Below are 14,663 nucleotides of genomic sequence, written 5' to 3' on the forward strand. Positions count from 1 at the left end.
GTTCAGCAGATTCCCGGAGTTTCCTCGGAGAAGACGACAGAACTTTGCGCTATGACCTTGGATCCCGCATAGTTGACACTTGCCTTGATATCCTCTCGAGCCATTGTTCCAGTTTCTAGGTTGGCGATTGTCTTGTTGTTGTCGGTTGTTCGATCGGTATTGCTGGCGAGGCTTGTATGTCGCGGCATTGGCTGTGATAGGAATGTCCGAGAGTGTGGATTGGGAGGCACTAATATCCACTTCATGGTTGAGTAACTTCTCATGAAGTTCAACAAAGGAGATTGTGGTGTCCTTGGCTTGGACAACGTCTTTAACAGCCTTGTACTCATCACCAAGGCCAGCAAGCGTAAGATCGATGAGATCTTCATGATCCATCGGTTTTCCAAGTAGTGCGAGCTCATCGGCTTTTACTTTGAAGAACATCATATATTCATCAATCGATTTGGTACCTTTCGTGAAACGTCGAAGTTGCTCTTTTATTTGTTTCACATGACCGCGGCTAGACCGACCATATGTGGTTGCTAATGTGGTCCAAGCATGACCGGATGTCGGTGACGTCGTGATAATGGCCTGACATGAGGCGGAGAGAGAACCCAGAAGAGCGGCAAAGATCAACCTGTCTTGCCGGAACCACGCTTCATAGGCTGAGTTTGATGTGACGATGTTGTTCGTAGTGATAGTGGCTGGAGGAGCAGAATCTGGCTATAAAAAACCATGAAGGTTATAGCCTTGCAGCAAGGCTCGGACTTGGAGACTCCAAGGAATGTAGTTCGTTGCCGTTAGTTTCGAAACATTCGACACATTGATGTTAATCAATGTTTGAGAGGGATTCTCGGTATTAAAAGGAGTCACGGTTTCGTTTGGAATAGAAGATTGATTGCCGTTGGCAGAAGAGCTTCCATCGGTGGCCATGGCTGAAGGTGGCGACAAGAGGATGGAGAAAAAGAAATTAGGGTTACGTAGTCTTTTGACTTAAGGGCTCTGATACCATTTAACGTTTGAGAATATTGCATTTGATTTACATTTGTCTCCAATGATATATACACGCTAGCTTGACTACAATTTAGGAAACTGTTATGTAAAGATTACAATCTCGGGATTTGCTTCCTATGATTGATTCTCCGTAATAAAATATATATTTCTATTAAAATTTAGATTTTAATAAGTCCTAGTTTCCATCATTGTAGATATCAATTATTCTTGCTAATAGTTCATATTCAAGTTATGTTGTTCACATATATATGTGTGTGTGTGTTGAGAATGATTCATAAATGGTCCAGGGACAAAAATAATTCAACAGAAAAAAGGTGAAAAGTGGTCCAAACTTGATTGAGAATTGATTGGACATGGGAGTCCACATCCGGTTTGGCTAAGAGAAACAATGAACCGGGATTTTCTCCGATTTGTAATTCACCCTGTTCGCGGTTTTCGACCGGTTTGTTAACCAGATTTTCCGGTTCAATGGAAATCTCAGACCGGATCCACGAACAGGTCACTGTCAAACCGGTCCTAACAAGTACCAAACTGGTCCAGTTTGAGCTGGATGTGTCAGAATCGGACGACGTAGTAGTTAGGCATTCCATATATAAATTAAGGTATATAAATATTACGAAAATTATTTGGAAAAATTTCTTTGTATAAATAAAACTTCCTGACTAGCAAGTTTGCTAAAATCTTCAACACTTTGCCAATGAAAACAAAATTAAAAAAAAAAACAAAAAAATTAATACGAAATATTCTTGAACCATAATATTAGCAACTTTCTTATAAACTTAAGAAAGTATATTGATAAATAGAAGAAGTGCAACTAAATGTAGGCGAAACTGGGAAAACGGTTAAAACCGGTTATTGATAACCGATACCAAAATAGAAAATATTAGATTTATAAAAAAAAAAAAGACTTATCGTATAAATACAAGTTAAACCAAATCAAACCGGGCTAAATCGGATTTATACGATGAAGTCTAATCCATCACGTTTTTGGTTGTAGAGACTATGATTGAACATGACCTTTTCTTTATTCTTGTCTTTTTGTGGTAAATGCGTTGGGACCAAAAGCTTTTTAGAAAACGTTTTCCATGTAATGTTTTTTTTTCCATGAAATTTTTTTTTAAATATTTCACCCACACACATCCATAACTCATAAATATCTTCCAAGGATAAATTATTAATTAGTGGTGGTAATTTAGGTTAAGATAATACAAAAACAAAGTGAACAATACATATTGAAGAATCCATTGGATATAATTTTTACAAAAATATTATACTAATTCAAACGAAATATGAAAATAATCGTCGAATCTCAAGGTTTGAACACCTAGTATTTATAGACAAATTTTTTTTTAAAAAAAGTGATTTTTTTATAAAAGAAATTATGGTATCAATTCTCCATAATTTCGGATAAAAAAAACAAACTCCATAGATATTTGTCACGTGCTCAATCAAATTGAACTGCGTCTTTATAAATGATTGGAAGCAAGAGTGAGCTACAGTAGAAGAAAGGGGAGAGAGAGAGAGAGAGAGATTTGAAGAAATACACGAGAGAACCACAAGTATCGAAAAGATTACGAGAAGCAAAATGGGGAAAATATAGAGTTCGTAGCATAATTCGGGTTATTTTGTTCGACGTTGTCGAGGTGAGTTTTCATAACAACAATAATAATAATAACTAATTATAAGTTTTTATAGAATGGAATATTTATATTGTTCTAGATTTTCATGCCTTGTGTGCTTTTCTTAATCCCCGAATATTTTCTCCAATCCTTTATTGAAACAAGAGAGACGAAGAGGAAGATTAGATTACTTTTCGCATCATCGCTGAAAATGGAAAACCAATCTGTTCTTGAATATGTAAACAAATGTAAGACCAGAAACCAAGTAGACTGTACCGATACAAAACCGGTCATAACCGGACGAGCATAAGCCGATAACCGGATTGGTAAACAAGTTTATTACTTTCTGATTGGATATCGATCCGAGGTTGGTAGACTATTCAATCTCGTACTCGTAGTTAATAGATAATATTTTTTTTGAATTCTTATATTTTAAATCCCAACAATTTAAAATTAAAATAAATTTAAATAGTTAAATATAAATCTTTCTTAATTAAAATGATTTTTGAAACTACTGTTTTATTAGTCAAGGAAAAAACCAGGCTGTTTTCTTAAATATTTTAAAACATGTGTAAGTTCATTAATGTAATGTTAAATTAAATTGGTGCAAACCAAAATAATTAAATAAATATCACTAATTTCCCTTTAAATTTATTTTGACCTCTTGAGCCCTCTCCCTCCTTAGACATTAGAATTTAGACTCAGAGAGAGAACATTCTAAGACTTAAGCCAAGAAATTCGACTTCTTTCTTCGTTCGTCCTCGTAACTCTTAGCAGAAATGGTTGGGTACCGGTTGACAGTGTAAGTTAGTCAAATCTTCTGCAGAATATGAGTAATTCAGCATAAGGGTTTCAGTAATTCGGCCATTTTCTTACCTGGGCTGTGAAAATTTTCACACTTTTTTTTTGGGTTTTTGAGTTAAGTGATTCAAAGTTTTGAACTTTTTTTATGAGCAGAAAATGGCGGGTGGGAATTTGGTGTTTGCTGTCAATGGAGAGAGGTTCGAGGTCTCCTCGGTCAATCCTTCAATGACATTGCTCGAGTTCTTGCGCTCCAACACTGATTTCAGGAGCGTCAAGCTCGGTTGCGGCGAAGGTAAACAAACACCCAATGCTCATAATTCCCCAGAAATTTTATTTCGTGGTGTTATTGTGATCATGCTTTCTCGCCTGAATCTTGAATCATGATGATGAAAGCTTGAGATTGTTAGTGTATACGTATATATACATGTCAACAATGCTTTGTGTCAATTATCTTTGTCAATGTGTTGGCGATTTTGGCTACTTTTTGTTTGTCAAGTTCATGGATTTGTTGCTTGTATAATATATTTGATTCTTTCTGCACTTCAGACTACCTCAAGAAATGCTTTTGTTTATTGTTCTTACACTGACTCATTAGATCTGTCTTGCAGGGGGTTGTGGTGCTTGCATTGTACTTCTATCAAAATATGATCCCACTTCAGACCGGGTTGATGACTTTACTATAAACTCGTGCCTAACCCTTCTTTGCAGTATAAATGGTTGTTCCATAACAACGTCTGAGGGACTCGGAAATACACAAAAAGGATTCCACCCTATTCACGAGAGGATAGCCGGATTCCATGCCTCTCAATGTGGGTTTTGTACTCCTGGGATGTGCATTTCAATCTATTCGGCTCTTCTCAATGCTAATAAGTCCAATGAGTCACAACCTTCTCCCGGATTTTCCAAGATGCCCGTTTCCGAAGCAGAGAAGTCTATTTCTGGAAATCTTTGTCGTTGCACAGGCTATCGTCCTATCGTCGATGCTTGTAAGAGTTTTGCCGCTGATGCTGACATAGAGGATTTGGGTTTTAACTCCTTTTGCAAGAGAGGAGAAAGCAAAGAAAAGATGATAGCAAATCTGCCTCCATATAATCCTAAAGTCCATCTTCTCAATTTTCCAGAGTTCTTGAAGAAAGAGATTGTTCCGTATAATGTTTTGGATCAGGCGAAATACAGTTGGAACACTCCTGCTAGCATCTCAGAGCTTCAAAACATATTAGAGGGTAACCAGGCCGCTTCGGTAAATTTAGTTGCTGGCAACACTGGATCAGGTTACTATAAGGAACAAGAAAGGTATGACATATATATTGATCTCACTCACATTCCTGAACTGTCAACGATTAGGAAGAACGATACTGGAATTGAAATTGGAGCAGCTGTTACGATATCCAAAGCTATTGCTGCTCTGAAGGAAGAGAGCAAGTTTGGTAATATTTTCACAAAAATTGCTAGTCACATGGAGAAAGTTGCCAACAACTTTATCAGGAACTCGGGTAGTATAGGGGGTAATCTAGTGATGGCTCAAAGCAAAGGATTTCCTTCTGACATCACTACTGTTTTGCTCGCTGTCGATGCATCAGTAAACATAATGAATGGCGAGAAACAAGAGAAGCTGAGACTGGAGGATTTTCTTGGTCTTCCTTCAGTATTGGAGTCTACCAAAGTTCTTCTGAGTGTAGAAATTCCTTTCTGGAATGCTTCTACTGGTGCCAACACAGATCTTATCTTTGAAACCTATCGAGCTGCACCTTACCCTCTTGCAAGCACACTGCCATATTTGAACGCTGCCTTCTTAGCACAAGTCTCTCGCCATGGATCCTCAAATGACATCATGGTGGATAAATGTTTGTTGTCATTTGGTTCATATGGAGGTGAACATTCGATCAGGGCAACACAAATTGAGGAGTTCTTGACCCGGAAAGTACTCAACCATGCTGTTCTTTATGAAGCTGTTAGGTTACTTGGAAACATTGTAGTTCCCAGCGAAGACACCTCTTACCCTGAGTACAGGAAAAGCTTGGCTATCGGGTTTCTTTTTGAGTTTTTCTATCCGTTGATTGCTACTGACAACCATTTTGATCTTGAAAAACCTCCAACTTTGTTGTCATCTGCTCAGCAGCTCATTGAGAGTAATGAATACTTTCCTGTTGGTGAACCGGTCATCAAAGTCGGGGCTGCTATGCAGGCTTCCGGTTCGTTGCTATATCTTTTTCCTTTTAATTAAAAAAGCTGATTTTTTTTCTTAAGAAAGTTAACATGTTTCATATAGGGAATGGCGGCTTTAAGCACTAGAGATACAGGTCAAGAACATGAGAAAAAAATGTTTTGAATGTAAGCTCGTAAAAAACTTTGTTGCACCTGACATGGGTATTTTTCTCAGGTGAGGCCATTTTCGTTGATGACATTCCATCTTTACCAAAATGTGTACATGGAGCATTCATTTGTAGCACACAACCTTTTGCTCGAATTAAGAGCATAGGTTTCAAAGAAAATGTGATACCAACCGGAGTTCTGGCACTTATTACCGTCAAGGATATTCCACAAGGGGGACAAAACATCGCTTACTTGACATCTGATCTTGACTCGGGCCCATTATTTGCAGATGAGCTTGCTGAATCCACCGGACAGAGAATTGCTCTTGTGGTAAGTCTAGTTTCAGTCTCATCTTCCTTGTTCTTGTCCTCATGTCTGATAAATATTTATCGGCTTTTCAGGTTGCCGATACGCAGAAACATGCAGACATTGCGGCAAGCCTTGCCATAGTCGAGTACGACATGGAGAATTTAGACACACCGATATTATCTGTTGAGGATGCAGTTAAAAGATCTAGCTTCTATGAGGTCCCTTCAAAGTATTATCTGCCACCGATTGGTGATGTTTCAATAGGAATGTCTGAAGCTGATTTCAAGATCCTCTCAGCCGTGGTATTGCACCTCTCTTTTTGAATTTTATACACTAAGTTAACGTCCTCAGCCTCGTGTTTTGTGAATGTTTTCAGTTCCGACTTGGGTCGCAATACTTCTTCTATATCGAGCCACAAGCAGCGCTTGCCTTACCAGATGAAGACAATTGTGTGGAGGTATATACTGCAAGCCAAGCCCCTCAGTACACACATACCGTAATTGCTAATTGTCTTGGCATCCAAGAACATAACGTGCGAGTGATCACCCGAAGAGTTGGAGGTGGATTCGGTGGGAAAACTACAAAATCCACGCCTGTGAGTATTATTTATTTGCATCAAAATGATTGCTTTATGGGTTTCGCCTTTTGAATCTGATTTCTTCAACTATAAAACCGTTCCTTTTGAGGAGAGATGTGTAAATGGATACTTGAGGTTTAGAAGAATGGCTTAATTTGCCCATTAGGTTTTGACATTAACGCTTACTGAGATGGTGGTTCAGGTTGCGACAGCATGTGCACTAGCTGCACACAAACTGCAGCGTCCTGTGAAAATGTATCTGAACCGAAAGACGGACATGGTAATGGCGGGGGGAAGGCACCCCATGAAAATAACGTATAACGTCGGTTTCAAATCAAATGGAAAGATCACAGCACTAGAGCTAGAGATATTAATAGATGGAGGGTTCGATAAGGATGTAAGCCCAAAGATGCCAAACTTTATGTGGGGTCCCATGAGGAAGTATGATTGGGGTGCCATGTCCGTTGATGTGAAAGTTTGTAAGACAAATCTGCCCAGCCGGACAACTATGAGAGCTCCTGGGGAGCTACAAGGCTCATACATTGGCGAAGTTATCATTGAGAATGTCGCTTCTTCCCTCAACATGGATGTCGATGCAGTGAGGAAGACTAATCTTCATACGTACGAGAGTCTCACCAAGTTCTATCAGCAAACTGCTGGTGACCGAAATGAGTATACCTTGCCTTCGATATGGGACAAGTTGGAGATATCTTCCGGGTTCAAGGAAAGGGTTGAAATGGTGAAAGAGTTCAACGGGTCTAATGTATGGCGCAAACGGGGAATTTCTCGAGTACCCATTGTTCATCAATGTACACAGAGGGCAACTCCAGGAAAAGTAAGCATTTTTAGTGATGGATCTGTTGTTGCTGAGGTCGGAGGTATTGAGCTAGGTCAGGGGTTGTGGACTAAGGTACAACAGATGACTGCTTATGGTCTTGGTTTGATCAAATGTGACGGAAGTGAGAAGCTTTTGGAGAAAATACGGGTTGTACAGGCCGATACGATCAGTTTGACTCAAGGCGGTTTAACAAACGGTAGCACGACATCCGAGAACAGCTGTGCTGCCATTGGTCTCTGCTGTGAAATCTTGGTGAACAGACTTAAACCTATGATGGACAAGATTCTAGAGAAAACCGGTTCAGTGAATTGGGACACACTTGTTACTCAGGTAGATTAGCTAATAATTCCAATCACATTTTTTATTTTTCAACAGAGATTCACAACAGATCTTTTCCAAATTTGAACTTTTCTTTCTGTAAAAACACCGCAGGCTTATGCTCAAACTCTGAGCTTATCTGCAAGTGCCTTTTATGTGCCGGAGACTTCTTCGAAGGACTACCTCAACTACGGGGTTGCAATCAGTGAGGCAAGTCATGCGGGAATTAGCTAAAACTGGTTTTGCTTTCACTGTCTGTAAATCTGCATACCAGAAAAAAACGAATATATGTAACTCTGTTGTTACACGGGAGAAATAACAGATTTTTGAATGCAGGTGGAAGTGAACCTTTTGACAGGCGCAACGGAAATTCTGCGATCTGACATCATTTACGACTGCGGAAAAAGCCTAAATCCTGCTGTCGACTTAGGACAGGTTAGCTCCTTCCTTGCTTTTTTCTTCTGTTGTTGTAAAATCTTCGAAATTTTCATTATGTTATAAGTTTGTTATTTAACCGGAAGTATTGAATGTACACTGTAAGCTTACTTCTCTCCATCTCATTGCTCTGTTTTCCTCTGTATTTTCACTCCCTTTTCTTCGTTTTTCTCGGCTCCCAAACACAGTCGAGCTCGAGTTTAATATCGTGTTTTTCTGCTAAAGATTTAAACTATGGCACAAGGATACAAATCACACCGAAGTTCAAAAGCTGATGGATTGAGTGTTTAATCAAGAACTGATATAACGTTTAAGGGTTTTCTATCTTTCTTTTTCTCTGTTTATGTGAAGATCGAAGGAGCATTTGTTCAAGGAATTGGGTTTTTCATGCTGGAAGAGTACACCACTGACGAGAATGGACTCGTGGTTCAAGACGGGACGTGGAACTACAAAATTCCAACTGTAGACACCGTTCCTAAACAGTTCAACGTCGAGGTCCTTAACAGCGGTTATCACAAGAACCGCGTTCTTTCCTCCAAAGGTACAAAAAATCGTTATTTTACTTGTGCCCCAGAGTGAGTTGGTTTTGATGGCAAATCACCTAAACGTCATGGCATTAAAACTCCATCAAGTCTAGAGTTTAATTTCCGCTGAATTTAGACGACAATCCTAGTTGTTAAACCTCAAAATTTTCATCATAAGCTTTTATGAAATGGACTGACAAATTCACTCGAAGTTCGAGAGCTTTTTTCGCTATAGAAACTAGGGGTGGACATGGGTCAGGTACTCGGCTTCGGATTTGCCCCTTCGAGTATTTTGACCGAGGTATCTCGGTCTCGTCTTTCTAAGGGTCAGGTACCCGACCATCGGCTACAGCGAGGGATTGACCGAAAAGGGTTTGTGAGAGAGGGACAAAGCCCAGCGAAGAAGGCGAGGTTCGAGAGGGGTGGAAATGAATTTCTCTGCCTCTTCGTCCCTAGCCGCCAGCTCGCCTCTCTGTCCCCCTTCTGTTTTGGGTTTCACAGGACGAAGCCCGTATTTGAACCCACAGCTTGGCCCTCGTCGGCAAAAGACCCGTCCTCGCACTCAACGGCAGTAGGGTTTTCAAATTTTGGGTACTCACACCTACCGATCCGTCGAGTTCGGATACGCACGTCGAGTCCTAATTGAAACAACAGAACGAACTGGTGAACTAACTCAGATATCTGAACAATCGTATAAAATGATCATCTCCTGAGCAAATGGATTACTTATTTAACGAAGTTCTTCGTGTGATATGCAGCTTCAGGTGAGCCTCCGTTGCATCTCGCCTCGTCTGTTCACTGCGCTGCGAGATCAGCCATTAGAGAAGCTCGAAAACAGATCTTCGCTTGGAACAAAGACGGATCTGATCCTGGTTTCGAGTTACCGGTTCCAGCGACAATGCCGGTGGTGAAGGAGCTTTGTGGGCTTCAGATCGTGGAGAAGTTCTTGGAGTTGAAGATCGCCGGAAAATGAATGCCGCCGGCGAGATTTTCACGGCGGTTCTGTAAGAGTGCTTGTTAGTGAGTAAACTCTATTGAAGAAGTAAAATAAGGATATTGATAATGTCAATAAAAAAATAAAATATTATCGTACGTGATAAAGAAGAAGAAGAAACCAAGTGGAAATTGCACAATGGCTCTTTTGAAGCTCCAACGAACTTAACAGACTTCCCCAACGTCGTTAGAAATAGCGAATTGGTTTAGACCGGTTTACTTCGACTTTAATTTATATGGATGTTAGCCGGTTTAATAACATGGTTACAAGCTCTGTGTTTTTTTTAGTTTAGTAAAATTTCTACTAAACAATACAACATCTAATTAAGAAATAAAAAAATATTGATTATAAAAAATAATATAAATCTAGAAGAAATTCGTAAACGTAATAAGGAGAAATTCCGATCATATTTTCTAATTCATAAATTGGAAACAAAATTTAAAAAACCAAACGAATTCGTAAAAAAGTTTTAACGAATATAAATTTATTACAATTTTAACGATCCAAAGTTTGAACAAATAAAATTAAATTTGTTAATATAAATATATATCAAAATAAATTTATTAAGATAAATGAATAATTTGAAATGTTTTTCTTGATATATTAAGAAAGCAATAAAGTGAAAAATAGAATTCCCGTGGATAAATAAGAGATTTTGATATTTTATTGTGAATAAAATATATCATGAATATAAGCTTTGTTAGGTAAGGAATTGTAAAATAAAATTGGTTTAATATATTGGAAAACAAAACAATCAATAATTTTTTAAAACAAAATATATTCTTAAATAAAAATTATTACTTATATTATAGCGTAACGGTTTATCTAAACTACTAAACTAGAAGTTGGACATTTAATTGTTCACTTAATTTTTCTATTTTTATTTTATTTTTAAAATACATAAAATAATTGAAAGGTTTTTATTTCACTGAGAAATATAAAAAACAAAATCGTCTGTTTGAGTTCGGATTATCTCTAATATTGCCAATATACCTAACCTTTGGAAAAAGGCCGTAGCTTCTTCCCGAGACGTTTTGCATTTCTATTTCTAACATTTTTTTTTGGTCAAAATTTCTAACATTTTTTTTGTTTAAATAAAAATATCATAATACACATCTATATATTTTTTGAAAAAAATATATAAATTATTGTCCACCCTAATTAAAATAATAAATTTTATACAGCATCCAAAAAACACTACACAATAGTTAATATCTGACTAAATCTCGTAACTAGATATCGATATGTAGCAATCGATAATAATTGAATTTTTTTTTGTTGTTGTCTCAACGTCTGGTTACTCAGATTTCGTCAAATAAATAACGATGTTTGCTGTGTAGATTTTTGGTACAATAGTTTGTAAATTTTAACTAGAATAAGATACTAATTCATTTATTTTTCTTTTATTTTTTGGTAAAATATCTTTATTTTTATAGTTGATGCATTTATCAGTTTTCGTGCATTTATAAGAAATTTTCTATTTTTTTTTTAATGTCGTGGCGGCCATTCTCGGAAAGTTCTCAAATGTCGAAACAGGACAAGGAAGCATCTCTATCGGCCATGTCAGAGTCATCACAAAGTCACCGAAGGTCAGATTTTTTTTAAAATTCATAGATTATGTCTTTTTTTTTGCAGTAATTATCTCTTCATGCGACTGCTCGTACTGTTCCTGTAACTGGAGCTTCTTGTCTGAAAGCTCCTCCTTCCAGAGAGTCAAACAAAAGAGAAATAGGAAGATATATTCCCAAAATCAAAGAGAAGCAGCCATTTTCAGACAAAAACTGGATACGAAAGAGACTGATCTTACCAATCCGAATCTAAAGGCCGAATAGAAAGCTTTCCGTGTTGAAACAGCTTGTGGGTCCCTCCCATCTGTTTCGTTCTCTCTGAAATTTCGTGCCTTTGCTTGCTTATTGTGAAGTAAGGAGTCACCTCTGAATCGTTCTCTCTGTTTCTGGAAGCATTAGATCCAAAGTTTCCGGCTTTCTTTCTCGTCGGGTAAGGGATTGGTTGTGTTTCTTGTGCGCTTTGTGTGAAAGATGAGAAATTCAGCTAATGGGTTTTACTGATTTGAGCTCTGGAGTCTGTGGTTCGAAGTTTTCAACCCTTTGTTTTCTCTTGCTGAGCAGAAAATGTCGGGCAAGGATTTGGTTTTTGCTGTAAACGGAGAAAGATTCCAGGTCTCCTCCATCGACCCTTCAACGACGTTGCTTGAATTCTTGCGATCCAGCACTCGTTTCAAGAGTGTCAAGCTCAGCTGCGGCGAAGGTGATCTCTCTCTCTCTCTCTCTCTCTCTCTCTCTCTCTCTCTTTCAAGAGTGTCAAGCTCGACCGGGCAACGACGTTGCTTGAATTCTATATGTGAAGATCTCTGTAATTCTGTGGAGGGGGAGGGCTATGTCGGTTTGGAATTCATGCTCAAATCCTGTATTAATTATTATCTGTAGTGAAAAGCAGATTCATGCTATATATCTGTTTGTGTTCTTTCCTTTACCGGAACAGCACCTGATCTGTCCATTTTTGTCATCGGAGTTTCAGGTTTCTGCTTTCTCTTTAGCCTGAATCTAGTTAATATCCTGTCTGAAAACTCTCTCAACCAAATTGCCAAGTCAAGGAACACGCTCTTGTCATGTTTGGTTTTCTATCAAAGCTTGGTCTGTATTACATTACTGAGTTAAATGAGTTAATCCCTCTTACACTGACTCGCTAGCTTCTGTCCTTGCAGGCGGGTGTGGAGCTTGTATCGTCCTTCTTTCGAAATACGATACCGAGTCGGACCGAGTCGAGGATTTTACGATAAGCTCATGTCTGACCCTTCTCTGCAGCATAAATGGATGTTCCATAACAACGTCCGAGGGGCTAGGAAATACCCGCAAAGGGTTCCACCCGATTCACGAGAGGATTGCAGGGTTCCATGCCTCGCAGTGCGGATTCTGTACCCCCGGGATGTGTGTTTCTCTCTGTTCAGCTCTTGTAAATGCTGATAAATCCGATGGGCCAAAGCCTCGTCCTGGTTTTTCCAGGCTGACTGTTTCCGAAGCAGAAATGTCAGTTGCCGGAAATCTTTGCCGCTGCACTGGTTACCGGCCTATCGTCGATGCTTGTAAGAGTTTTGCTTCTGATGTTGATATAGAGGATTTAGGGTTCAATGCCTTTTGGAAGAAAGGGGACAACAAAGAAGTGATGTTAGAAAACTTGCCTGCATATAGCGCTAAACGCCATCTTGTTACTTTCCCCGAGTTCTTGAAGAAAGAGATCGAGTCTTGTAATGTTTTGGATCAGACCAAGTATCGTTGGAGCACTCCCGAGAGTATTGAAGAACTACAAAGGATTCTCGGAGGTAAAACACTTGGTGGTAATGAAGGTTCAGTGAAGCTAGTTGTTGGCAACACAGGAACGGGTTACTACAAGGAACGAGAAAAGTTCGATAGATATATTGATATCAGACGCATTCCCGAGTTGTCGATGATCAGGAAGAACGGTAGCGGGATTGAGATCGGAGCTGTTGTTACGATATCTAAAGCCATTGACGTTTTGAAAGAGGAAAGCAAGGTTTCTGATGTTTTCACGAAAATGGCGAGTCATATGGAGAAAGTCGCGAACAAATTTATTAGGAACTCGGGTAGTATCGGAGGTAATTTAGTGATGGCTCAGAGCAAACGATTCCCTTCCGACATTGCTACGGTTTTCCTCGCTGTAGATGCCACGGTGAATATAATGAGTGATGGGGAATACGAGAAGCTTAGTATGGAGGAGTTTCTTGAACTGCCTCCAGTATTGGAATCTAACACGGTTCTTCTGAACGTCGAAATCCCTTTCTGGAGTGTTTCTTCTCGCCCAAAAACCGAATTCCTCTTCGAAACCTACCGAGCTGCACCTCGCCCGCTCGGAAGCGCGTTGCCCTATGTAAATGCGGCATTCTTGGCACGAGTCTCTCGATGGGAATCTTCGCAATGCATCGTAGTGGATGATTGCCGTTTGGTATTTGGTTCTTACGGCGGGGAACATTCGATCCGAGCCAAGAAAATCGAGGAGTTCTTGACGGGGAAATCACTAAACTACAGTGTTCTTTATGAAGCTGTGAGGTTACTTAGAGGCATCATAGAGCCTTGCAAGGATACCTCTTACCCCGAGTACCGGAAAAGCTTGGCTGTCGGGTTTCTTTTTGAGTTCTTCTACCCATTGATCGAGAACAGTAATACAACCCCGAGTTTTCCACGTGATGACTCAAAAAGAAAACGCAAAAACGGCTACAATGATCTCGAAAATTCTCGGGTTTTGCTATCATCTGCACAGCAGGTGTTTGAGAGCAGTGAATTCCGGCCTGTTGGTCAAGCGGTTATCAAAGTTGGAGCTGCAATGCAGGCTTCTGGTTCGTCGTTAATACCGTTATCTTATAATTCTAAAACTTATAATTCAGAACACGACACGAGGGAAGTTATATGTTCTTGATTTCAGTTGTTATTGTTCATATTATGTTTACGGCATTTTTTTTTCCCTCAGGTGAAGCTGTTTTCGTCGATGATATTCCATCTTTACCGGACTGTTTATATGGAGCATTCATTTATAGCACGAAAGCTATGGCTCGGATAAAGAGCATAGGCTTCAGAGACGGCGTGAAACCAATCGGAGTTCTGGAAGTTATCGACTTCAAGGACATTCCCGAAGAGGGACAAAACGTCGGTTCCAAGACCATGTTCGGCTCAGGCCCCTTGTTTTCAGATGAATTTACTCAATCTGCCGGCCAGAGAGTTGCCCTTGTGGTAACTCTAGCTTCTGTATCGTCTTTACCGTCTTTTTTTTTCCTCGTCGATTTCTGATCAGGTTTTTCCGTGGCTTCTCAGGTTGCGGATACACAGAAACACGCTGATATGGCAGCAAACTGTGCAGTAATTGAGTACGATACAGAGGATTTAGAACCGCCGGGATTATCCGTCGA

At 39.4% G+C, this 14,663-nt stretch overlaps 2 protein-coding genes across 5 annotated transcripts in view; both read left to right on the top strand.

Annotated features, from left to right (window-relative positions):
* Positions 1-2,483: 2,483 nt before the first annotated feature.
* LOC104800497 (abscisic-aldehyde oxidase-like) lies at positions 2,484-9,822 on the top strand. 3 transcript variants are annotated; one of them, XR_769747.2, is made up of 12 exons: positions 2,484-2,636; positions 3,570-3,708; positions 4,025-5,608; positions 5,797-6,059; positions 6,131-6,340; positions 6,415-6,633; positions 6,818-7,783; positions 7,886-7,981; positions 8,108-8,206; positions 8,558-8,747; positions 9,056-9,393; positions 9,489-9,580. XR_769747.2 is itself a non-coding variant. In XM_010523309.2 (11 exons), the coding sequence occupies exons 2-11, from the start codon at positions 3,573-3,575 to the stop codon at positions 9,701-9,703; spliced, it is 3,978 nt and encodes a 1,325-aa protein (XP_010521611.1). In that variant the 5' UTR covers positions 2,485-2,636; positions 3,570-3,572; the 3' UTR covers positions 9,704-9,822. The 3 variants fall into 3 exon arrangements, 2 of the variants coding, with proteins under 2 accessions (XP_010521611.1, XP_010521612.1); XM_010523309.2 differs by lacking the exon at positions 9,056-9,393 and having other exon boundaries at positions 2,485-2,636; positions 9,489-9,822; XM_010523310.2 differs by lacking the exons at positions 3,570-3,708; positions 9,056-9,393 and having other exon boundaries at positions 2,486-2,636; positions 9,489-9,822.
* Positions 9,823-11,372: 1,550 nt separating this feature from the next.
* Positions 11,373-14,663, top strand: part of LOC104800498 (abscisic-aldehyde oxidase-like) — a 6,652-nt gene continuing 3,361 nt past the window's right edge. The window contains exons 1-5 of one of the 2 annotated variants that reach the window (XM_010523311.1): positions 11,373-11,722; positions 11,854-11,992; positions 12,450-14,096; positions 14,228-14,487; positions 14,569-14,634. In XM_010523311.1, coding sequence (XP_010521613.1) covers positions 11,857-11,992; positions 12,450-14,096; positions 14,228-14,487; positions 14,569-14,634 — 2,109 coding nt within the window. In that variant the 5' untranslated portion in view covers positions 11,373-11,722; positions 11,854-11,856. The remainder of the gene's footprint in view (positions 11,723-11,853; positions 11,993-12,449; positions 14,097-14,227; positions 14,488-14,568; positions 14,635-14,663) is intronic. The other variant, XM_010523314.1, reaches the window with a different exon arrangement.

This window comes from Tarenaya hassleriana, unplaced genomic scaffold (assembly GCF_000463585.1).
Source record: "Tarenaya hassleriana unplaced genomic scaffold, ASM46358v1 Cleome7, whole genome shotgun sequence".
Classification (NCBI taxonomy): Eukaryota; Viridiplantae; Streptophyta; class Magnoliopsida; order Brassicales; family Cleomaceae; genus Tarenaya; species Tarenaya hassleriana.